Source organism: Bubalus bubalis, chromosome 1 (genome assembly GCF_019923935.1).
Source record: "Bubalus bubalis isolate 160015118507 breed Murrah chromosome 1, NDDB_SH_1, whole genome shotgun sequence".
NCBI classification, from domain to species: domain Eukaryota; kingdom Metazoa; phylum Chordata; class Mammalia; order Artiodactyla; family Bovidae; genus Bubalus; species Bubalus bubalis.
In genome coordinates, this window is record NC_059157.1 from 129,560,476 (window position 1) to 129,587,544 (window position 27,069).

The 27,069-nt window shown below is 35.7% G+C and overlaps 1 protein-coding gene across 5 annotated transcripts in view; it reads right to left on the reverse strand.

The window, feature by feature from the left end:
* The window catches only part of ATP11B (ATPase phospholipid transporting 11B (putative)), a 121,409-nt gene that overhangs the window by 13,169 nt on the left and 81,171 nt on the right, over positions 1-27,069 (reverse strand). For 3 of the 5 annotated variants that reach the window (XM_006075307.4, XM_025287756.3, XM_006075311.4), the window contains 6 exons: positions 25,783-25,842; positions 24,049-24,176; positions 22,431-22,569; positions 9,929-9,994; positions 9,316-9,419; positions 7,913-8,078 (listed from right to left, as the gene is read on the reverse strand). In XM_006075307.4, coding sequence (XP_006075369.1) covers positions 7,913-8,078; positions 9,316-9,419; positions 9,929-9,994; positions 22,431-22,569; positions 24,049-24,176; positions 25,783-25,842 — 663 coding nt within the window. Of the gene's footprint in view, positions 1-2,101; positions 2,228-5,206; positions 5,293-7,912; positions 8,079-9,315; positions 9,420-9,928; positions 9,995-22,430; positions 22,570-24,048; positions 24,177-25,782; positions 25,843-27,069 lie in introns of all 5 variants that reach the window. The other 2 variants (XM_006075310.4, XM_006075308.4) reach the window with 2 other exon arrangements.

A 27,069-nucleotide genomic window follows, 5' to 3' on the forward strand; every position in this document is an offset into this window, starting at 1 on the left:
GTGGCAAATAACTGAATATAGGCCATTTAGGTTTTCTGTTCTTCTGTAGTTAGCTGCTTTGTTAAATGAAGTAGTATTTCTATGTTATCTTTGTCACACAAGGAGAGGAAGGTGACTTGTAGTTGGTTGAAACTGCTTAAAATGTTGTTGGTGGTGGCAGATTTCAGGTCTGGGACTTAAGTACCCTGATCCACAATGAGAAGGGTTAGTAGCCCTAGCATCCTGTTGATATCTCTATGGTAGCTTCTAGGTACAAGCTGGAAAAGGGCATCCAGAGTAGAGCCAGGAATCCAGAGAGAAAGAAATGACAGAACAATGAAGGCCTAAGAGGCAGGTGACATAGAGGGAGATAACTAGGAGAGTCTATGGCCCATGGTAACATTTAGGGCTCAGCATGACTCTCTGTCTGATTTGGCAAGGCTAACCAAATTTTGATTAGAGAAACAAATGCCATTTCAAGAAAGAAAATATAGAAGAGAGGGATTATTTAACACTTATTTTTAAAAGTGATTTTTACCTCAAAATATATGCCAAAGACAGAAATACTCAACATACTTTTATTTAAGTTTAGTGATAAGCAGAAAAAACACTGCAGATCAGGGTAACACCTCCAGCACTTTTACTAAAATCATATCCATGGTCTAAGGGTTCTTCTGCTTTCTTATTTATAGGAAGAGAGACCATATGTCACAGGATGATAGAAGAATTCACTTATCATTCCTTTGGAAAAGTAATCATAACAAGGCCCCTATTAGGAGTATTCTATGAACCCAATTCTCAACCATACTGTACATTTTAATGGACATATTAAAGCAAAGCAGCACCAGATACATGTCTTTTGAAATATCCACTTGAGCTTGAACCTTTGGGGAACTTTTATTACAGAGGACATAATTTCACAGTATTAGCATAGTCAGGACCCAAAAGGATTATCTGCTCTAGGTAATAACCAGGACATAATCTAAATCCCAGCCAGCATCCCCTTTTAACCAGTGCACCCTTCAGCTGAGTTTTCCTTTCAGCCAATGAGTGCATGTTCTAAAAACTAAAAATCTTTCTATGTTTATCAAAATACAAGATAAATATGTTGTAAAGATAATCACATGAAATATCCCTGAACAAAATAAAAATTCTGAATTCTTTTGGATTTCTTTTCAACTAATAATAATAATGACTGACAGTTGACTAATCTCCAGCATTTTCCATTTTGGGCTATTCATTAAAAGAATCTAATTTTAAAAACACTTTTCAATATAATTCACATTTTTTCCAAATTACTGTACCTGTTCCACTGTCTGATTTACAATCTTCAAGTAGCTTTGTTTTAAAGTTTCTTCATTTATGAGGGTTATCTCAGATGACACAACAGCACCTTCTTGACCAGTAATTATAATATCCAAAGTGGCAAACAGCCCAAGTAAAAATATGATTACTAGTGGTAAGAATTATCTTCCTTGGTTACTACCAATTAAAATATTTTGCATATCCCAATCAGATCTAGAAGTAGTTGGTAGGATTTATATCTCAAGAGGGGAGTTAATCAAGTCTTTATTTAAATTCACACTTTTCTATTACAAAGATGTAACTATGAAAGCTAATGAAAAGTAAGAACTGAGAGTTTGGTGAGTATCAGTCAACAGAAAATTATTCAGTACCAGGTCTAAGCACTCAGTCATTTGAACATTCAACTCAAGGGGGAGACTTAGATAAGTAATGTGGTGTCTAAATACATTAACATGGATAAAATGACACACAGCTACAAAGTGGGAAAAGTGATTTCAGAAATAAGAGAAATAGCATGACATATTTTCAAAAGAAGTGAAAAGGAATAAATTTTTCACTATAAGACAATAAGACAGAATCTGAAGTAAAGTAAGATTTAACTATAACTCCAAAGGAAGATTAATGAAATATTCGGGTACAGACATATAAAAAAATGTAAAGATCACAAAAAAAGGAAAATAGGTAAACAAAAACAACATATGAGAAACAGTGAAGGAATGAGTAAAGTAAAAACTGGAATGTGAGGCCAGTTCTCCCACAGCGTGCCCCAAGCTTAAGCGCGTAGCGGACACCCCAGGAAGGCCCAGCGCAGTACTACCTAGTGCGTGCAAGAACTGTCCTGCTGGCTGCAAGCCTCAGCTAGCAGGTGCCTACTGTCCTCCCCTCTGTGCTTGCTTTCAGCAAATTCATATGCTGAGCTGACTGAACCCTTATCTTCTTCCATCTGGAAGGACAGAAAAGGAACAAGTCTCATATTACAGAACAATACTCTCACTGTATATAAGTTTAGAATCAAAACAGCAAGTCAGGGTCCACAATCTGTGAGGCACAAATGAAAGTTCACACAACACCACATTCATTTACTGTCACAAAAGAGAGCTAATAGAAGCTTCTTAAGGAGCATACAACAGAGCACACAAAATAAAGCCATGGTTATCCAGGGTACAAAGTTAAATTAAAACCAGGTTTCTGTCAGTAAAATTCAAGTTCTTCTATTAAATTCCTTTCCACTAACAATTAGGGTTCTTATTGCAAAGGTATGTCTCATTTCATATTTCTCATGCTCCTTCTCAGAAGACTTCTCTAACTGGACTTCAGCAGAGTGGAAGGATCAATCATATAGCCTTTCAAATGTTAGACATATGGGTAAGGGGGAAGCTTGACTTGATTTAGTAAACAATTAAATCCTTAATTTAAAATATCTTTAGTGAGTATTAACTAACTTAAAACAATTTCTATTCTTTGCCTTTTCTATTTCACAGGGGCCATGGCTCATGGCTTGTGGGATCTTAATTTCCCAACAAGGGATTGAATCCAGGCACTCAGTAGTGAAAGCGTGGAGCCCTAACCATTGCACTGCCAGGGAATTCCCTCTATATTTTAAGTATTAGAGACCTTCTAAGGAATATGCGCCCATAGCCAAGCTAATTTAAAAATTTTAACCTTTCTTTAAAAAAAAAAAAAAAGACCTCAATAAAACATACTTTTCCCTCATTTCTATGTGTTTTCTCAGTCTTAGAACTAATCGATAATTATTTCTATAAAAAATGCTATAGTAAATTTCTTATACACATAAATAATAAAGTAGAATTTCTTGGTTTCAAGAGTACAGTAAGTTTATGTAAAGATAGCTTATTTTATAGCTTTGCTTTTCATAAGGGAGTGGAAAATATAAAAAATGAGCTTTCTTTTATTTAAAAAAATTATTAATAGCTTTGTGTTAATGGTTCTTAAGAAGTGTCAATATTAACCTTATAAAAGATTTGAAAACTCTTAAAGACATTCAATATATGCATAATTTTCCTGTCACAAGAGTAAACAAGTTATCCTGGACCACACCCAGGAATACTGTTCAACATGGTTCAAAAACAAGATGCATTTAAATTCACAGGGTGCACCAGCAGACAGATATTTGTGGGCACTTTTTCTTCATGAAGCTATAAGCAAATGCCCATCCAGTGGTCATTCACCACTCATGTAAGCAACTGTTATTTCTGCCTGACTTTTGGTTGATTATATTTCTTTTTGTTTTTTGCTGATGCTGATAGTAAGTGAATAAGACTATAGTATATAAAATGGTTATCTGATAGGTGAAGAACCTTGAAGCTCAGAGTTGACTAATCTGATTAGAATATAGAGGGTGCAGTGCCAAGGGCATGCTGGGCTAGCACTCAGCCTACAGACTACCCAACAGGGTCTCCCATTGTTACACCACCTGATTGGAGAGTGACTTGTAGGAAATACAACGTGACTAATGTACCTGCGTCCATTGTATTCTTTCACAGATGAATGAATGTTAAGCTTACTATTTTATTACACTATTAAGGAGTGGGATATCTTTAATTTACAATTTCTGTGCTTCATTCTTTTTTTGTCTATCACTGCTCAAAAAATGTTGCTTGATTTGAGCCACCATGAAATGTGAAAATATGATTTAATAAAAATATTAAGATTATTCACAATGCAAAAGTTAATCCTCACAAATCTGCTTACCAGCGTGTTCTTTTAAATAATGAGTTCTCCTATTGCCTTAAGGTTCATAATTAGATGTTCAAAAATATGATAAGTACATACTGTTTTTAGAAGGCACATATAGATAAAAATGATATATATATTTGGCTCAACCAAAGTTGGAGGTAAATCTTCCAAGTTTGTTTTCATTTTAGTTCTCGTTTTAAACATGAAATTTAGTTGACTACCACTTAAACTCCCATTTATGTATTATCTACATCTTTGTAATTCAAAGTAGAATATTTCAAAAACCCTCATACTAATAGGAATAATAAAATCAAAAGGTTTGGTAAAATTTTGGAAGAGTTCAAAATTACAGGGTTACATAAGTTATTTAAGTAGGGCTTTGTCAAAGTCATTCATTTGATCAAGTGAACACAGACAGATTAGAAATCTACAGAATAAAAAAGAATTTTAAAAATACATATGATTAAAAATCCAGGGTGAGAAGCTGAAAGGTGCCAAAACTAAAAACAAAGAAAAAAATTGTAGTTATATTACTTTTCCTCTTCAAACGAGACTGGAATTGAAGTTAATATATCACTTTGGTATCTTAATATGAAAAGTTCTAGGATTCAAACTTTCATTCTGTTCCATCAAAAGACATCTTGGGATTACTAATTATTTTTTGCAGAAACTGACAGAATGAATCTGTCGGTAGAGATAAAGATGTATATGAGATAAAATCTATTATTCAATTTATAGATGCACTAAACTGTAGCAAGGATATGAACTATTTCAGCAGCCATTACCGTGTACAAAGACAAATATGCATGTGTATTTACAACACATATTAAGGCAAGATAAAAAACAGGCAACTCTCACTTCTAAGTAACTGAAACTTAAAACTTTGAATTTTATGATGCATTTCTGTAGATTAAATTACTCAACATGCAGAAGCATTCTTAAATACGAATATGACAAGCAGAAGCATTAGAATTGTGTTAGGAAAGTAGTTAAGGTATAAAACATATAACAAAGTACAGATCTCTGTCCTGTTTGCTGAATTTTCATCTCAAAGAAATGGATATTTTTTAGGTTTTAACATACATAATGGTAAAGGTCAAATTAGAGACAGAGCTGTGCTAACAAAAATGCCCCACTCTTAATTCATGCCTCTGCCCATCTTTTGAATATAAATTGACCTTTAGCATGCAGAAGAGTTAACGAGGTTCTACTCCTCCTACTCTACCTAAGTTTGCTCAGCTGATTCCTTGCCCTCGACAATGGCTGCAGTGCGATGAACTCGTCACTGAAAGCGACTGTGTTGGAGTACATCTATAAGTGGACAGAAAAGGGATGGGACATACAACAAGTCAGTGAGCTGTATTTATCATCTAAGAGACAGACACAGGACAAGCTTTGTAAAGACATTTGTTCCTACAAGAGCAGGAAGTATCATACATGCTACACATATATGACTGACATTTGTAGGGCTGTTGGCTTTGCTATCCTAAGAATTTACTCTTATTACCACATTGCTATTCTGCAGGAAAAACTCAAAATCGATGCTGCCAACTCTTCTTGTGATATAATTTTTCTTGCTACTATTTGGATGATAGCAAAATGAAGTAAGGAACTGACCGCTTTCTAACAATTTTATCATTTGAAATTAGAGGTGACAGTACAAGTCTGAAACAATAAAAATTACTGACTATAGCAAAAGAATAACATCACACATGGGATTTGAAGGACCATATACTGTCTTAACAAAAACAGAAAAATCCCCCATAGGCTAGGAAAAATCCCTGAGTGAAAGTAGAGATTTCCTCTTTAGATTATTTTTATATGTTCATTTTTTACGAAAGTACAATTGATTTACAATGTTGGGCCAATCTCTGCTGTATAGCAAAGGGACACAGTTTTACACATGTATACATTCTTCTCCTCTTTAGATCAGACCCCAGTTGAACATCCAGTCAAATCATTTAAAAGAAATTTAGTGGGGGTAAAAAGGGAGATTATACAGGCTTTCAGACATAGAAAATTTCTTAACTTTGGATTTCTTAACTCCATTTTTTAAATCAATTAACCCATGGTAAAAGAACCAAAATATAAAGCACTTTTAACTTTTTCTTAAGGTATCAAATACTTCCTGTGTAATCCTTTAAAAAGAGGCCTATAAAAATAATAAGGACTAACATTATCATCCTGTATTATCATTAAGAAATCTCTTTGAAAGATATAAGTATGTAAATACTCTGCCTAAAGAAAATTTCCAAGTATAAATGTAAATAATTCTGATTTACTTTTATAAAAATTTAAGTTTCTAAGTGATATCATTAATCTATTTTGGTGAAATATAACTTTAGGCAAGTAGACAAGACAAAAATGTTCTTCATAAAGGTCTAGAAAAAGTATAAGAGTCAATGTATTAAAACTAGTATTCTATTATCAAGAATATCTCTGAAGCTTAGAAAAAAGGCAAACCTTTCTGATATACATGTAAGTAATATCTTGCACAGTGGAAAAGTTTGCCCATATTCAGATATAGATAAATGCATAGGCAGACAGAGTAATCAGATTATGCAAAATTTTTCAGCCCCAGCTGAAGATCAGTATTACAGCAGCATCCAAATCATTCTTGTAATTATGTTCTTACTGAGGACTTACTATATACAGACCCAGGTGCTTCATATTAACTGTCTCTAACAATCATGTAGGGTAGTAATTATTATTCTGATTTTATATAGGAAGAAACTGAGGCTTAAGGAAGTGACTTAATTAAGAATATACATTCTATGGTTAAAAACAGTATTGAATTAAGTCTGTCAGGCTTCAGATGCCTGCACTGCTTCAAAGGTGTTAAAATGTATACTGGCTAGAATTGAGGGACCCAAGCAAGTAAATGCTAAAGAAATGTTAATATGATCAATTGAAATTAAAACCATATATTATTTAAGAAGCCTAACAAATCTCTAAATACTTAGGAAGCACTTATTCTATTTGTAGCATTAACACACAACTAAATTTCCAAAATTTAAACAAAATCTGCTTTGCATACAACAAACATGCAAAAACAACAACCCCCACCCCCATCCCCCATTAAACAATTAATAAGCTTGGTGTTTACAGGGGCATAGAAGTTGATTAAAATGTGTTCCTGAGGATATATATTCAATGCCATGGTACAGTTAACAGAACAAACTACTATTTCCAGGTTATGTACAAGTCAAATTACAAAGATGGTACATTCCACTAAATAGCTTTTATTTCTTGAGCATCTACTTTATCTGAATATTAATTATTTCATTTAATCTTCATTACAAATGCAATGAAATAGACATTTCTGTCATAATTTTACCCATGAGGAAACTGAGACTTAAAAGTCAGAGCTACCCAGTGGTAGAATGAGGATTTTGAACTCATAACGATCAGGTCCTTAAGAACATATTCTTAAACACTATGTAAACATTGTTAATACCTGTTGTAGTTTAAATACTTTAGTGAGTATTCAATCAGAGAAAATATTTTGTAAAAATCCATTATGTAGAAGTTATTTAGGTTAAAGAACAATTTCTTTCTTCTGTTGACAACAATATAACCTAAAGAAGTACTACTGAAATTCTAATGATTCTAAAGACATGAATATATATCCCAATTATATATATTTGATAGAATGCTGTGATATTACTTAAGATATATTTATACTATTATTTGGATATGACTTGATAGTTTTATATTTCTAATCTACTTCTATAAAATTTTTAAAATTATAATTTTTCAGGAGTCAAAAACTTAATACAACTTTAACAGTATCACATTTAACAACATTTATATTGCAAAACACTTAATACAGGAATAGTTAATTTACTATTTCTAATAGGAGCAAATTATAATGACAACTATTCATTAAAGACTCCTAATTAAAAAGGTACTGTATATAAAATGTGGTTACCTGTGCCTTTTCGATATTTGTAGGATGGAACTGTCGGTCAAATACTTTTTTCACAATATCAAGAAATAAGCATGTAAAAACCATGAGGATTATGGCAAACCAAGCAGAACCACTTGATAGGAGCTGAATAAATACAAAGTACATATTCTGGGAACTCAAAAATGGCCTGCAAAGAAAGTGGGATTAATAAAAGAAGAAACTGACAAGACAGATTCTTAAATCAAGACATTAAGTAAACCCACTATATTCGAAGGTTATAATTTTAGGTATACAGCGGTAAAATGTTCAAAATTTCAAATCAATGTAATTTAACTAATAAAATGTGATACACTTTCATTGTCAAAAATAAAATCCAATTTAATTTGCTTGAATGACAACCATAGTTTTTATAATTAGGAAGTGGCAAGTAGTTGACTTATTCTATCCCAGTGGTAGGAAATCCAAAGAATTATGTAGTAATACAGACTTAAGAGGTTAAAAAGGCAAGCAAAAGTATGTAACAAAATGTTTTCTACTAAGCAACTATAAGGTTGATAACCAAAATTTTAGGTTGAAAAGCTCTAGTTAGAGGATCTTCTCTATACACTTATTTTAAAATAAATGTACTCACAAATATTACTAGTTCTACATAGTAATAGGTTTGTCAAGATACCATTTTTGGGGTTTTGTACATATCACTTCAAAGCAATATGGGGAAATACAGGAAAAAATGAAGAGGATTAAAAGCAAATGATAGTCATGAGCATCCTTTTATAATCCTAATGAAAGTTAATTTTAGCCAATCCAAGTTTTTTACCTGCTTTTTGTAATATTTTGCAGACACAGTAGGCAATGTAATATAAATACTCTAATTCAGAGACTTCAGTTGTCCATGACTTATCAAAGAATTTTAGGATTCTTTAGGATAAGCATTCATTTCTGATCTATCAGAGAAGCTGAATACCTGATTTTAGCAATGAAGATACAGCACACTATTTACTTTTCAGAGATAAAGTTATCTTTTTCATGAAACTTTAATGGTTCTATGTGCCTTATTTTATTATATACATTAGTAACAATTTAGAGGTATCAATACTATGGTTAGCATACAGAACAATAATTTTCAAGTAAATCCTATTTTTAACCTTTGTGATCTTAAACAGTTCAGTATCCAAACAGAAAAAAAGGGATAGTAAGATTATTGTGATGAATCAATGTAATATCTCAGGTAAAACACTAGAATGCAGTAGAGTAATTGTTAGCTTCTTTTTTCTTCCTTATTAGTAAGATCAACTGAAAGAACTAAATTTCTTAGCAGGATAGGCTCTTAAAACTATTCTGAGCAGAATTTGTTCATAATATAACCTATCATAATAAATATTAGAGTTGAATCAATATAATTAAAATATAATATAGTAACTCACCAGAGAATCCCTCCATAAAACAAAGAAAACACAAAATAGAATAAAATAGATCCCCATGTAACAAGATGATTGATCCAGGTCCAAAAATGAGTTTCCAAAGCCATCTAAAAAAATAAATTAAAAAATCCTTAATGTAAATTAATAAATCTTTAACTTCTCAGATAAAACCCAAGAATAAGTGACTAAAAAGTTCCTATGGCAAAGTCCCTCAGAAGACAAATATTAATGAAAGGCTCCTAGTATGAAATTGAACAATTTCAAGTTTATACTATTTTTCTTCTGTGAGGAAGCAGCATTAAAATTTCATGAGTACTTTATCAATTCCATGGGCTAAACCAGCTTGTGTTATCTTGCATTACATAGACAGAAGCATAATTTCACAGGTGGGTACTGAGGAGTTAACTTTCCTTTGACTAGAAAAATCAGCTGAGGCTTTCCAAAATAATGAATTAAAAAATGAATTCATAATGAATTTGACAAAAATTAAAATTATCAAACTAGCCATCCATGAAATTATGCATGACTAAAAAGAAAAACTATATCACTAAATGAATGAAGAAAATTAGAATTATATAGACAAAACGTGTCCATGCTTCTAATTTCTGTATCATACCTTTGCTGTGACGGTAATAACCATGACTGTGAAGACCAAGGTGCCAAATGTCCAATTTCCAAACATCTAAAACATAAAGAATAAACTAGTATTGTATTACATGTTAAAATGATGCTGAAACAGAAGTGATGCAAAGAATAACTACATTCTTTACTGAAAATCACTTGCATCATTTATGTCAGGTACATTTGAAATCTGACTAGATTAGTAAAGTTAAGAGAGAATGAGAAGAAATACAATAAAGCATTATTATGTTTATTACATAAATGATCCTTTGGATAACCTTATCAGACTGGAAACTCAAAGACAGGTTTGAAGTTGTGTGGCACAGATAGTTTTTAGTGACAATTATACACTGGCTGGAAGAAGCACAAGCTGGAATCAAGATTGCCGGGAGAAATATCAATAACCTCAGATATGCAGATGACACCACCCTTATGGCAGAAAGTGAAGAGGAACTCAAAAGCCTCTTGATGAAAGTGAAAGAGGAGAGTGAAAAAGTTGGCTTAAAGCTTAACATTCAGAAAACGAAGATCATGGCATCTGGTCCCATCACTTCATGGGAAATAGATGGGGAAACAGTGGAAACAGTGGCAGACTTTATATTTTGGGGCTCCAAATCACTGCAGATGGTGACTGCAGCCATGAAATTAAAAGACGCTTACTCCTTGGAAGAAAAGTTATGACTAACCTAGATAGTATATTGAAAAGCAGAGATATTACTTTGCCAACAAAGGTCCGTCTAGTCAAGCCTATGGTTTTTCCAGTGGTCATGTATGGATGTGAGAGTTGGACTGTGAAGAAAGCTGAGCGCCGAAGAATTGATGCTTTTGAACTGTGGTGTTGGAGAAGACTCTTGAGAGTCCCTTGGACTGCAAGGAGATCCAACCAGTCCATCCTAAAGGAGATCAGTCTTGGGTGTTCATTGGAAGGACTGATGTGGAAGCTGAAACTCCAGTACTTTGTCCACCTCATGCGAAGAGTTGACTCATTGGAAAAGACCCTGATGCTGGGAGGGATTGGGGGCAGGAGGAGAAGGGGACGCCAGAGGATGAGATGGCTGGATGGCATCACCGACTTGATGGACACTGAGTTTGAGTGAACTCTGGGAGTTGGTGATGGACAGGGAGGCCTGGTGTGCTGTGATTCATGGGCTCGCAAAGAGTCGGACACGACTGAGCTCCTGAACTGAACTGAACTGAAACAGCTGTTAGTAACTGTTTTACTCCTGTCACACAGTAAATATGATAATAAACCCTGTTCAACTATAATTATTTTCTGAAACCACTCCAGCCAAAAGTCAGAAGAGAATACGTGCCACTGTATTTTGGACACATAATAGAAAGATCAAGTAAAAAGAAATTTATACACAAAACCAACACTTGAAAGGAAAGGTAACGGCTAGTGGAATGACTCAAAGGATTCCGTGTAAAAATACAGTTCATGCCAGTAGATAGTATTGCCCTGGGCTTTTTAGCTAAAACTGACCGCTGCTGCTGCTAAGTCACTTCAGTCGTGTCCGACTCTGTGCGACCCCATAGACAGCAGCCCACCAGGCTCCCCCGTCCCTGGGATTCTCCAGGCAAGAACACTGGAGTGGGTTGCCATTTCCTTCTCCAATGCAGCAAAGTGAAAAGTGAAAGTGAAGTTGCTCAGTCAGGTCCGACTCTTAGCGACCCCATGGACTGCAGCCTACCAGGCTCCTCTGCCCATGGGATTTTCCAGGCAAGAGTACTGGAGTGGAGTGCCACTGCCTTCTCCTATTAAAAATGCAGATTTGCAGATTCTCCAAAGAATATCAGGATTTAATTTCCACAAATAAGAGCATAACCAGAATTTTATGTCAATTTAGGTCACCAAATAGTCATAATCTTTACCATTGGTTTTAAAAAAACTATTTAAAAGACCAGTCATTTAAAAACAAATGGGTTCCAATGGCAATAAAACTTATCCAAGTAATTCAAAATAAATGACAAACTCAGTGCTTAAGACCCTGAATAGCCAAAATAATTTGAGAAAAGAATAATGGAGCTGGAGGAATCATACTCCCTGACTTCAGACTATACTACAAAGCTAATGTAATCAAAACAGTATGATACTGGCACAAAAACAGACATATAGATCAGTGGAACAGACACACACAGATCAGTGAAACAGGATAGAAAGCCAGGAAATAAACCCACGCACCAATGGTCTAATTAATCTATGACAAAGGAGGCAAATATGTACAATGGAGAAAAGACAACCTCTTCAATTAGTGGTGCTGGGAAATTGGACAGTTACATGTAAAATAATGAAATTAGAACATTCCCTGCTGCTGCTAAGTCGCTTCAGTCGTGTCTGACTCTGTGCGACCCCAGAGACGGCAGCCTACCAGGCTCCCCTGTCCCTGGGATTCTCCAGGCAAGAACACTGGAGTGGGTTGCCATTTCCTTCTCCAATGCATGAAAGTGAAAAGTGAAAGTGAAGTTGCTCAGTCAGGTCCGACTCTTAGCGACCCCATGGACTGCAGCCTACCAGGCTCCTCTGTCCATGGGATTTTCCAGGCAAGAGTACTGGAGTGGGGTGCCATTGCCTTCTCTGAACATTCCCTAACACCATATAAAAAAATAAAATCTAAAGAAATTGAAGACCTAAACGTAAAATTCCTAGAAGAAAACATAGGCAGAACACTCTGACATAAAATGCAGAAATATATTTTTGGATCTGTCTCCTAAAGTAATGGAAATAAAACCAAAAATAAACAAATGGGACCTAACTAAACTTAAAAGTTTTTGCCAGCAAAGGAAAACATCCACAAAACAAACAGACAAGTTATGAACTGGGAGAAAATATTTGCAAATGATGCTACAGATGAGGGATTAATTTCCAAAATATACAAACAGCTCATACAGCTTAATTATAAAAAAAAAATAAATAAATGGGCAGAAGACCTAGTAGACATTTCTCTAAAGAAAACACACAGATGGTCAACAGGCATTTTAAAAATTGTTCAATATTACTAATTATAGGAGAAATGCAAATCAAAATTTCATTAATGAGGAATCCCCTAACAGTGCCAGACTAGCCATTATTAAAAAGTCTACAGAAGGATTTCCTTAGTGGTCCACTGGTTAAAAACATGCCTTCCAATGCAGAGGATGTGGGTTCAATCCCCGGTCCAGGAAATAAGATCCCACATGCCTAGGGGCAACTAAGCCTGCATGCTGCAACCAGAGCCTGGCGATCTAGAGCCCATGCTCCGCAATCAGAGAAAGCCCACATAGTGCAACAAAAAGCCACCATGCCAGAACTCTCCTACACTGTTGGTGGGAATTTAATTAATGCTGCCACTATGGAGAATAATGGTCCTTAAAAAGCTAAAAACAGTTACCATATGATTCTGCAATCCCAATCCTGGGCTTATAACCAGAGAAAACTACTTTGAAAAGACACACGAACCCCAATGTCCATAGCAGCACTATTTACAATAGCCAAAAACACAGAAGCAACCTAAATGTCCACTGACAGATGAATGAATAAAGCTGTGGTGTATATACACAATGGAATATTACTTAGCCATAAAAAATAATGAAATAATGCCATTTTTGGTAACATGGATTCACCCAGAGATTATCATATTAAGTGAAGTAAGTCAGACAAATATCATATGATGTCACATACACAGAATCTAAAAAAAAAAGATATAAATGAAATTGTTTATAAAACAGAAACAGATTCACAGACACAGAAAACAAACTTATGTTACCAAAGGGGATAGCAGGGTTGGGTGGGGAGAGAAGATAAATTAGAAGTTTGGGATTAACATATACACCCTGCTATATATAAAACAGGTGAACAGTAAGGACCTACTGTATAGCACAGGGATCTTGTAATAACCTATAATGGGAATCTGAAAAAGAATATATATATGTATACATACAACTGAATGACTATGCTATACATGTGAAACTAACAACACTGTAAGTTAACTATACTTCAATTAAAAAACAAATAGCTTAAAAGGTAAAAAAGTAACCAATAAATAATGGTTCTTACAATCAACAATGAATCATTAATATCCCTTTATTTGAAGGTATTCTGCCAACAAAGGTCCGTCTAGTCAAGGCTATGGTTTTTCCTGTGGTCATGTATGGATGTGAGAGTTGGACTGTGAAGAAGGCTGAGCGCTGAAGAATTGATGCTTTTGAACTGTGGTGTTGGAGAAGACTCTTGAGAGTCCCTTGGACTGCAAGGAGATCCAACCAGTCCATTCTGAAGGAGATCAGCCCTGGGATTTCTTTGGAAGGAATGATGCTAAAGCTGAAACTCCAGTACTTTGGCCACCTGATGCGAAGAGTTGACTCAATGGAAAAGATTCTCATGCTGGGAGGGATTGGGGGCAAGACGAGAAGGGGACGACAGAAGATGAGATGGCTGGATGGCATCGCTGACTTGATGGACATGAGTCTGAGTGAACTCCGGGAGTTGTGATGGACAGGAAGGCCTGGTGTGCTGTGATTCATGGGGTCGCAAAGAGTCGGACACGACTGAGCGACTGATCTGATCTGATCTGGGGAGCTTATTTGTCAAGAGGAAAATAATGGAAAAGACTTTTCCTGCTTTTATCATCTCTAGAAATGACTTAGAATACTGAAAAAACATTGTATCTCACTCAATTTGGCTCTCAAGAATGCCAGCTCCTCTTTCAGTGATATGGAAACAGGTAATTAATACAGTCAGGCCACCTGGGCCTGGAAATGGTAACAACCACACATATCTACCTCTCAGTATCTGGTTTTACTGGCCCAGATTGGGGCTAATTATGTGTATCTTCCTTTGAAGCAGAGAATGATTTAAAATTTGAGCATTTAAGGACCTAGAGGGAGCTGTAGAAAACAAATTCACACTCTCTTTTTTGGGTAAATTAGCAAACTAGTTTATTTCAACTGCAGCAATAACTTAAGACTATTTCTCTGTGATTTCCCCTCGAATTTAGTTTAACTGGTGATGAGGTGAGTGGCAGAGAAATTTGGGGATCTAGCTAAAGAGAAGTTGAGTTGGGCTTATTTGGCTTGCGTTAAATAGAACTTATTTATGTCACTAACAATCATTTTCACATATACTTATGTTTGTACTTATAGTTTTATGTTTTTTTCACTTAAAGAGCGCCTGCCAAAATGAGTAAGGTTTAGACTACTAAACCTGGATCTGTTCCTGCTCGGAAGAGACAAATGCTCAAAACATTTTCTATCACAATGTTTTGGGTTTTTAAGCCACTTCTTTTAACTTAATATGCTACCTAATTATTTAATAAAGCCAACCTTATATTTCAAATTAAAGAAGATGATTCATTACTCACTTGTAAAGCCAATCAAGAAATAATAACGGAGAATCTATTCCATACCAAGTACCATTCTAGACCTTGGGGAATGAAGCAGTAATAATGTAACACTCCTGACCTCGTGGAATTTGCCTAGTAGAAAAGGCAGAAAATAAACTTAAAAATATATACTTTCAGGTAGAGGCAGGCACCATGAAGAAAAATAAATGTAGAGTAAGGGGTCAGGAAGTGACGGAAAGTGGGAGGGACAGGATTTTACTGGAGTGGTCTAGAAAGTCTGAGTCAAGCCAGTGATAGTTCAGGAGACCTGAAGGAATTAAGGGATTCAGCCACATGACCACATGAGGGAAAAGAATCTAGGCCGAGAAAGAGTAAGTGCAGAAGTCCTAATACAGGAATAAATTAGTCTGAAGGAGCAAGAAAACCAGTGTGGCTGGCACAGAGTGACTAAAAGGGAAGGTGGTAGGAAATACAGTCCAAGAGGTAGTCCAAAATTGTTTTCATTTTTATAAGATCACTTGGGCTGCTGTGCAGAGAATGGATAGTAGGAAGGGAAAGAATGGAAGCAGGAAGAAGGCAGCTACTATGGTCCCTAAAAGACTGAAAAGGAATAGTTGGTAATGAAGCCAAAGTAACTTCTAGAGACTGAGAGAAGATACTGTGGCAGGCAGGAAGGCTTCATAAATTGTACCCAGTGGTTGAGTTCATAAGGGCTAAGGCATGCTCTTGGATTTAGCAATAAAACGGGTACTGCTGAACATAAAGAACATGGTTTGGATGGGAGTGCTTTGGGGGAAAGTCCCACAGGAGTACATTCAAGGGAGAAAAGGAGGCCAGGAAGTAGAAATAGTAAAAAAAAATATATAACTTCTTCCAATTTTGTAACAGGTTTAACTTAACTATACATTGATCTATAAGACAATTACCTTCTATAGAGTTAATCAGTTGTTCAGTTCTCCAGTACAAACTATCTCTTTATTATTCATTTTAAACATTGACCAACTGTTGGATGATACTGTAAGAAGCAATGTATATTTTCTGTTCTCTGTATATGAATAATTTCCTATTGATTTGAGTATTATTAGTGCTTTAAATATTCTCATGAATAAGAGAATATGCAGGGAAATTATGCAATGAACTAGATAATCAAAGACATTTCAATCATACAAGCTTTAATTAAAATAAATCTATATGTACTGTTAGGAATTAAATTGCATATGTGTCTTTAATGACCTGATTGGCAATTACAGTTGTTAAATCATTTGAATTAAAATAAAGATACTGACTTCTCTGTGGAATACAAATATAAAATAGTATATTTCTATCTTAACACAGAGCTCTTATCATTTGATGATTAGGTTTCAACAGCTGAGGACATGTATAGTATGAAAAGAGTAATTAAAATCATTAACATTAAAAAAAAAAAGTTCTGTAGTAAAAAATACAAAAAGATTTTTCTTTCTCAAAATTACAACCTAGGCTCAACCCTGAAGAATAGACAGACATAAGAGAAAGAGGCAACAGCATTCTAGAGAGCAAACAGAAATGGCTTTGAACACTAGAAATGAATGTTGCATGTTCTGAGAGAGCCAGCAAGGGCAGTTACACGGTTAAAGAGAGAGTTTGTGGGAGAAGTAGGCTAGATGGGATTGGGTAGGACAAGGTCTTTAGTAAAAAGACTTGATAGCAATAATAACAATATTCTGAAGGTTGAGTACTTCTGTATGCTAGCCACTATGCCTAATACCCTACATATATCATTTACTCCTCACAGCAAACCTATAAGGTAGTAATTAAGCTCCTAATTTTGATGGAGGAAACTGAGTCTCAGAGAGGTTAACTAACTCATCCCAAATCACTCAAATGATAACTTCAGGTGCTAGGATGTAAATCCAATCTGACTGACTGTAACATATGCCCCTTTCTCACTGTATCTACTAGTACTGGTGGCAGGGAGTGGTAGATTAATTTCTAGTGGCATATACCTGAGTGATAGAACTGGTAGGCTAAAAGGGGAAGGAACTTAATGATATACAATTTGAGTTAAAAAAATGGTAGTTAACTAATGGTAAAAAGAAAAAAAAAACTTTTATACCAAAGGGCCAACAACAATTTACCTTTCATTAAGATTTTTTCTTTCATATAAAGCATGCTCAAGATTTAATTTTAAAAGTCACTAAAAACTAGAAGCAAATCAAAACTGTAGTATTCTTAAATAATTTATGCCATGTAATGGGCTCCAAAATCACTGCAGATGGTGACTGCAGCCATGAAATTAAAAGACGCTTATTTCTTGGAAGGAAAGTTATGACCAACCTAGACAGCATATTGAAAAGCAGAGACATTACTTTGTCAACAAAGGTTAGTCTAGTCAAGGCTATGGTTTTTCCAGTGGTCATGTATGGATGTGAGAGTTGGACTATAAAGAAAGCTGAGCGCTGAAGAATTGATGCCTTTGAACTGTGGTATTGGGAAGACGCTCAAGAGTCCCTTGGACTCCAAGGAGATCCAACCAGTCCATCCTAAAGGAGATCAGTCCTGGATGTTCATTGGTAAGACTGATGTTGAAGCTGAAACTCCAATACTTTGGCCACCTGATGGGAACAGCTGATTCATTTGAAAAGACCCTGATGCTGGGAAAGATTGAGGGCAGGAAAAGAAGGGGATGACAGAAGATGAGATGGTTGGATGGCATCACCGACTCAATGGACATCGGTTTGGGTGAACTCCAGGAGTTGGTGATGGACAGGGAGGCCTGGCATGCTGCAGTTCATGGGGCCGCAAAGAGTCAGACATGACTGAGCAACTGAACTGAATATTATGTGCTATGAAAAAATATTTTTGAAGCATTTTTAATAAGAAAAATCACTAAGGCAATATTAAGGGGAAAATGATGATAAGGTTATTGAGAAATAAGAGGATATAAATTCTGAGGTTAATGAAAAAATAATAGAAATATGTAAAAATGATAGGAATAATTATGATACAAGGAGAACAGGTGGTTTAACTTTTTATTTTTGTATATTTTTCGGATACAGTATTTCAAAATCAGAGGAAAAGTAACTAGCACAAAAGAGATCTCTTTAACTTCCTTTTTATCCAATGACATCTTCCTTTTTTCTTAACTTTCCCCCCTCTTTATTCTATCCCATTTTTGGCCCAGTATTTTAGGTGGAAATGGGCATGCTCATCCATATATCTATATATTTGATGACTGAACTTCCCTGGTGATTCATTGGTTAGGAATCTGCCTGCCAATGCAGGGACACAGGTTCGATTCCCAGCCCAGGAAGATCCCACATGCAAAGACTCAACTAAGCTCATGGGCCACAACTGTTACTAAGACCACACTGTAGAGCCCCTGCTCTGCAACAAGAGAAGCTACCACAATGAGAAGCCATTGCACTGCAGCTAGAGAGTAGCCCCTGCTTACTGCAACTAAAGAAAGCCTGTGAGCAGCAACCAAGACCTAGCACAGGCAAATAAATAAATAAATAAATAAATAAATGAATAAATTTGATGGTCCTTGCACAGGTGGTAATACTGCACAAAAGTGTACCAGGCTAATAATTGTTTCTCAACAGAATTTAGGATCATGGCAAAGCATACAGGCTTTGACATTATACAGATTTATACTGTATAATATAGAATATAATATTCTATATAATATAGAATATTATATATCAATTATATAATATTGAATTATACTTTTGTAATTTATTTACTATGTGACTTGAGGCAGGTTTCTTAACCTGAGATTACTTTTCTAATATGAAAAAAGTAACATATATTTTCTTCATATAGGACTGTTGTTACAATTTAGTAAGTTAATACATGGAATATACCTGGCACAGAGAAAAAAATTCAATAAAATTCAATTACTTGGGGAAAATGCTATTAACATTCATGCAACACAAACTAGATTCATACATTTTTCCAAACCTGGCTAAGCATGTCCTCACAAGTGGCAATAATATGTATGTTCCTATTCTACATCCTAAAGGGATTTGCATGGTTAAAGCCTAAAATTGAAATTCATTTCCTTTATGCCCTTGAATATTGTTTTATTTCAATTGCTCATTTCTGGTATCTCTCAGAAGACTCTAAGCTCTATAACCGAGTGTGTTAGTTTCTCTAATAAATCTAGGCACTAGTATAGTACACGGGAATGGCTGCTGCTGCTGCTGCTAAGTCGCTTCAGTCGTGTCCGAATCTGTGCGATCCCATAGACAGCAGCCCACCAGGCTTCCCCGTCCCTGGGATTCTCTAGGCAAGAACACTGGAGTGGGTTGCTATTTCCTTCTCCAATGCATGAAAGTGAAAAGTGAAAGTGAAGTTGCTCAGTTGTGTCCAACTCTAGCGACCTCATGGACTGCAGCCTACCAGGCTCCTCCGTCCATGGGATTTTCTAGGCAAAAGTACTGGAGTGGGGTGCCATTGCCTTCTCTGACATGCGAATGGCTAGTCCTCAATAAATGTTTGTTGCACAGATAAAACGTCATATTCTCCCAACTGCAAATATATTTTGGAGTTCTTAAGTATTGCCAACAGAAAACAGAAACTAAAGGTGACAAGTGAAAAGAAGAAAAGCGAAAAGCAAATGAGAAAAGGAAAGATATAAACATCTGAATGCAGAGTTCCAAAGAATATCAAGAAGAGATAAGAAAGCCTTCCTCAGTGATCAATGCAAAGAAATAGAGGAAAACAACAGAATGGGAAAAACCAGAGATCTCTTCAAGAAAATTAGAGATATCAAGGGAACATTTCATGCAAAGATGGGCTCAATAAAGGACAGAAATGGTATGGACCTAACAGAAGCAGCAGATATTAAGAAGAGGTGGCAAGAATACACAGAAGAACTGTACAAAAAAGATCTTACGACCAAGATAATCACTATGGTGTGATCACTCACCTAGAGCCAGACATCCTGGAATGTGGGGTCAAGTGGGCCTTAGAAAGCATCATTACGAACAAAGCTAGTGGAGGTGATGGAATTCCAGTTGAGCTATTTCAAATCCTGGAAGATGATGCTGTGAAAGTGCTGCACTCAATATGCCAGCAAATTTGGAAAACTCAGCAGTGGCCACAGGACTGGAAAAGGTCAGTTTTCATTCCAATCCCAAAGAAAGGCAATGCCAAAGAATGCTCAAACTACCGCACAATTGCACTCATCTCACACAGTAGTAAAGTAATGCTCAAAATTCCCCAAGCCAGACTTCAGCAATATGTGAACCGTGAACTTTCAGATGTTCAAGCTGGTTTTAGAAAAGGCAGAGGAACCAGAGATCAAATTGCCAACATCTGCTGGATCATCGAAAAAGCAAGAGAGTTCCAGAAAAACATCTATTTCTGCTTCATTGACTATGCCAAAGCCTTTGACTGTGTGGATCACAATGAACTGTGGAAAATTCTTCAAGAGATGGGAATACCAGACCACCTGACCTGCCTCTTGAGAAACCTATATGCAGGTCAGGAAGCACAGTTAGAACGGGACATGGAACAACAGACTAGTTCCAAATAGGAAAAGGAGTATGTCAAGGCTGTATATTGTCACCCTGTTTATTTAACTTCTATGCAGAGTACATCATGAGAAACGCTGGGCTGGAAGAAGCACAAGCTGGAATCAAGATTGTCGGGAGAAATATCAATAACCTCAGATATGCAGATGAGACCACCCTATGGTAGAAAGAGAAGAGGAACTGAAAAGCCTCTTGATGAAAGTGAAAGAAGAGAGTGAAAAAGTTGGCTTAAAGCTCAACATTCAGAAAATGAAGATGATGGCATCTGGTCCCATCATTTCATGGGAAATAGATGGGGAAACAGTGGCAGACTTTGTTTTTTGGGGCTCCAAAATCACTGCAGATGGTGACTACAGCCATGAAATTAAAAGACGCTTACTCCTTGGAAGGAAAGTTATGACCAACCTAGATAGCATATTCAAAAGCAGAGACATTACTTTGCCAACAAAGGTCAGTCAAGGCTATGGTGGTCATGTATGGATGTGAGAGTTGGACTGTGAAGAAAGCTGAGTGCCGAAGAATTGATGCTTTTGAACTGTGGTGTTGGAGAAGACTCTTGAGAGTCCCTTGGACTGCAAGGAGATCCAACCAGTCCATTCTGAAGGAGATCAGTCCTGGGTGTTCTTTGGGAGGACTGATGCTGAAGCTGAAACTCCAATACCTTGGCCACCTCATGCGAAGAGTTGACTCATTGGAAAAGACTCTGATGCTGGGAGGGATTGGGGGCAGGAGGAGAAGGGGACGACAGAGGATGAGATGGCTGGGTAGCAGCACTGATACGATGGACATGAGTCTGAGTGAACTCAGGGAGTTGGTGATGGGCAGGGAGGCCTGGCGTTCTGCTATTCATGGGGTCGCAAAGAGTTGGACACGACTGAGCGACTGAACTGAACTGAACCGAAAGGTGACAAGTATTTTCAGTCTATCACAGGACTACAGTTGTCATTTCTTTCCTTCCTAACCTATCTAGTTAAGCCTAGAGAGAGAGGCCCACTTCTGCAAAGAATCTCTCAACATGAGCATTCCAGTCAGGACACAGAAGTAACAAACTGTGTGGTACTCCTTTCCAATTTTAAATTTCAGAAATATGGCCATTCTAATCCGTAACTTGACATCTTCAGGATTGCTGGTGTGCACTTAAGAGTACAGCAGCACTTTTTAAGCTTACCAAAAAAAAAAAAAAATCCATCCATTTAAAAGCAAAACCCTAGACATTGTCTCTATTTCTCATTTGAAAAAGCCAATAGTATCGTTCCAATAGAATTACTGTGAGGATTAATGGAAATGCAGCATGTAAAGCACTGAGCACAATATTAAGTACTAAATAAACAGTAGCTATTATTAAAACACAATCCTGAAGCGAACCGCATGCAGTGGAATGAATATATCCCCTTATATGAATTAATTTTTGAACCCGCAAAACTACTTAGGTAACTTGAGTTTCACATTAAAATTACACTGCACTGCCTTTCTGTTTTAATTTTCATTTGTATGAAATTTGATTAAAAATAAGTTAAAACCTTTTAATAATTACATTTTAATTTAATATATACAACTTTATAACTTAAATGTAATTTTACTTTATTTTTTATGACAAAGTTATCAAAAGCCAAACTACATTAATTATTAAAAACATTGTGTAAAAAACTGTATATTTTACCTGGCCATTTCCAAGCAGAGATGTATCTTTCCCTATGAGAAAATAGGATCCAAAAAAGAAAATAAAGGCATGACTGAAACCCAAGGTGGTCCAATAAAGAAATGTTTTCATGCTTAATTGACGGTTTTTACTTATGTCTCTGCAAATTTAAAAAAAAAAAGGAAGAGAAAAAAAAATACATCAGGACTTATTTATCTACTAAATAATTATTACCATTTGATAATTAAGAAACAAGATGGCTTTTTAATTTAAAATTGCTTACAAATTTTAGAAGAACAAAATCTAATTTACAAACCACTGCTTGTAAATCATACAGCTGTGTAATAGCTTATAATTCTCATATTCAAATACAATTTCTCATTTGATAAGGAAATATGATATGGGCATAATTCTTCAGTTTAATTGTGTAAAGTTGCTATTTCTTTGCTATTACTTTTTTTGGGGCCATAATGTGTGCCTTATGGGATCTTAGTTTCCTGACCAGGGATTGAACCTGGCCCCCTAGTAGTGAAAGCCTAGAATCCTAACCACTGGACTACCTGGGAATTCCCTCTTTGTCAAATTCTGTTATATTCTGTTATAACTCAGCCATGATTATTTCTTTATGGTGGAGTCCTGTGAGCTAGGTTCAGCACTGAGGTTCCTAACTGAGTTCACATCTATCAACAGCTATTATGAAAAGAAAAGTCTGTGCCAATCTTGGGTCAGGGCTTCGGTAGCTCAGCTGCTAAAGAATCTGCCTGCAATGAAGGAGACCCTGGTTCAATTCACAGGCTGGGAAGATCCCCTGGAGAAGGGACAGGCTACCGACTCCAGTATTCCTGGGCTTCCCTGGTGGCTCAGATGATAAGGAATCTTCCTGCAATGCGGGAGACCTGGGTTCAATCCCTGGGTTGGGAAGATACCCTGGAGCAGGGCATGGCAACCCTCCATGTCTCCAGTCTTCTGGCCTGGAGAATCCCCATGGACAGAGAAGCCTGGCGGGCTATAGTCCATGGGGTTGCAAAGAGTCAGACACGACTAAACAACTATGCACAATCTTGGGTCAAGCCCAGCCCTAGATATCCTGGGAAATTAAGGTAAGTTACTGCCATTTCTTGATAACCGAATATCTCTATAAGCGTAAAAGTCAAGTTAATGTGGGAATCATAAGTTAGTCCTGAAAACCCAGGGGGCCTGGGATGGGATTTAATGGCCTCAACTCTATATTTTGCATCAATTACTACCCATAAATTTGGCAGGGCTAGAACACGAACTATTTTTTAGGAACTCTAGAGATAACTAAGTAATGAATAACTTTTGTGCGTACCCATGAAACAGAGTATTATTGGTTTAAAACAGTAAGTGCAAATTACGCAACTGCTCAGTGCATTCCTAGGCCCAAACTATTCATTCCTAAAAACACTGGAAAAATCATTCAAATATTCTCTTCAATGTTCAACACCTATAAATCATACAAGAACTTAAGTACTTCCTTTAGTAAGACATTAATCACCAAGAAACTGCCTGATATACTTGCTTATTTTTAAGATACTTTTAAAAATGGATAACTATTGAAATATAATGTACTACTTGTTGCAAGAGGTGGTATGGACATTTAATATTGGAAAACACTTACCGATAGAGAGTGGGTTTGTTCTGTAATACATGAGGGTCTATATGTTGTTCCAACAGACTATATATCAGAATAGGTAGGGATGTAAAACAAATATTGTATAAAGTCAGGTACACGCTGTCATATAGTGTCTAGAAAGAGAAATTTGTAGGAATTTGTAGACTCTAGACTACATTACTATTATACTTATTCATATAATTACAAAGAAGCATCATAAAAATTACATATTTTCAGTTTACACTGAATCCATTTTAGGATGATGGACAGGGAAACCTGGTGTGCTGCGATTCATGGGGTCACAACGAGTTGGACACGAATGAGCGACTGAACTGGTTTCTTATATAAACATAATGTTTCTACATTTATAGTCTTTGTGGAAATTGGAATATTTTGTTATGTCACGTGATTCTGCTATTACAGTCAGATGGATCTATATTTCAAGACATTCTAATTTGACCACTGTGATGTAATTTTACACAATTCTCTTACATGTGTCCTAGGCTTGTTATTATTCCTTTGATACACTATACATATAGTTTTGCTTTCATAGCTTTGTCTTCCAACCTAAGTCCTACACTTTCTTTAATCCATGATCCATGAAACTTAAAATACTCTGGCTCAAATTCCTGATGATAGCTGCTTCTTCTAAACAGTTATATGTACTACTATTGGTACTAAGTGCTTAGCACTTTGCCTATTCTTCACATATAGCTTTTATTAACATTGATACTGTCTCTCAGATTGTACTATAAATTCCTGAAAACCTAATCAAAATAGGTTAAGTCTTCTTGTCACATGCTCTCACAGCATTCTCTATTTCATCCAAGTAAAACATTTTTACTAGCAATCAATGTCCAAGCAGATGTCTCAAATTTAGAGTTCCAGGTTGTAAACAAAGGAGAAAACGGTGATTAAGGGTAGGAAAAAGCTCATTAAAAAAAAACCCCAAAAACCTAAGATAATTAAAACTTTCAATAAATTAGAATAAATGTCTTGATCAATTAGAGATGCTGAGTATGATATGTGAGAAGGGTGCTCAAGTAGTCAGAAGCAATAGGTCCAAGCATGGTTTAGTTATTAACTACGTAATCTTGGGCAAGTTACTTAATCCCTATGGATTTCAGTTTCCTTCTCTATGTGACATGTGTACAAAGAAAAGACCCATCAAGTGTTCATTATAGCTACTGTTAACCTATTACAAAGTTTTCCCTGTGAGCATATAATCATATAGTTTCAGAATCCTTTTCAATATAGCACTCTTGGAACCTCCATTTAATTATTTACCTTCTGAGATGAAACCTATATGTCATCCCTGGACTCAATCACTATGTTTCTTCCAAATCTAAAAAAAATTCTATGAGTCAAAAAATAAATAATGATGTAATCTTCCAACAATTATGGGGCCTGGCTTGATATGAATTTTATAGAAGTACTATACATAAGTTGAAAATACCAAAGTCCTCTCACAAGCTATTAAGAGTAATAATATCTATTTTTTAAAAAAAGCATCCACAGTTAAAATATTTTTTGGTATTTACACTCATTTCAAACTGAAAATCAGAAAAAAGAAATACTGACGCTAAGATAATTAAATATACTATAAGAAAAGTTATGTCTAGCTAGTTATCTGTAGGACTAGGAAAAATAGAAAAGGTCCCTCAAGTATTTAACAAAACCTGAACACACATACTCTACTCTTTATCTAAAAGGATAAAACAAAAGACTCTATTTACTTACTTGTTGAGAAAACAAACAGTAGAACTGATATAAAAATTGGGGTGTGATAAAGCACACATTCTGAAAAACAAGATTAAATGGAAATTATTGAAATATTTAAGTCTAAATGAGAAATGATTTATAAAAATGACTTTTATTAAAGAGTCCAGAAAATAATCTTCAGTTGATATAGTAAGTAGATCTGCCCATAAGAACTTGTCCATACAAAAACAGGAAAATAAGAATCCCATTTTATTAAAAAATGCCTCAAAGTAGTCTATGAAGCACTGCAAATGTCAGAATGAAAATACCTTTGACTCCTATCATTGCCAAACAATATGATAATTTTGAATTTATAACTATTATTCAATACTTTTCATACAAAATACAATTAGGAAGGTTTACTTAAACTTTAGGGCTAAAATTACTTTAAAATGCAAAAATATTTAAAATACAATAAATGGAGTGATCAAAATCTCTTTCCATTACAAAAGCCTTGAAAGTGAAAGTGAAGTCATTCAGTCGTGTCCGACTCTGCGACCCCGTGGACTGTAGCCCACCAGGCTCCTCCGTCCATGGGATTCTCCAAGCAAGAATACTGGAGTGGGGTGCCATTGCCTTCTCCAGGGGATCTTCCCAACCCAGGGATCAAACCTGGGTCTCCCGCACTGCTGGCAGACGCTTTAACCGCTGAGCTACCAGGGAAGCCCAGGTCACAGCAAAAGTTGTTATAATAAGCTAAGAAAAAACTGCCAACATCATCTATTAGCATTATACAATCTACCTGTGTTCTTTCATTGGGCTGCAGCTACTAATTATAAAAATGCATGCAACACAGAACACTCTGATGTAGTAAATGTCTTGGTATTCAGAGGCGCTTAACATTGGTTCCAAATAATCCTATCTTTGCCCAAAGGGTCAAGAGATAGAACAATATTTCAACATAATTGGCTTCCTTGTAATTCTATGTATTTTATTTTATACATCTAAAATCCCTATATTGAGTAGTTTATACTACTAGACTACCAGTCATTCATGGCCCAAAAAAGATTAAGAACTTCTGCTTAAAATCACAATATTGGAGATAAAATTACTTACCTCTGGTTCCGGACAAAATAACAATAAAGAAATCAAACCATTCATGTTCTAATTTACATAGAATAAAATAAGTATGAATTTTGATGTGTCCTGACAAATTCATACATCCATGTAACTGCCACCACAATCAAGTTAAAGAACTTTTCTGTCAAGCAAAGTTCTCCCATATACTTTTCTAGTCAATTCTATCACCCACACTCTTGGCCTCAG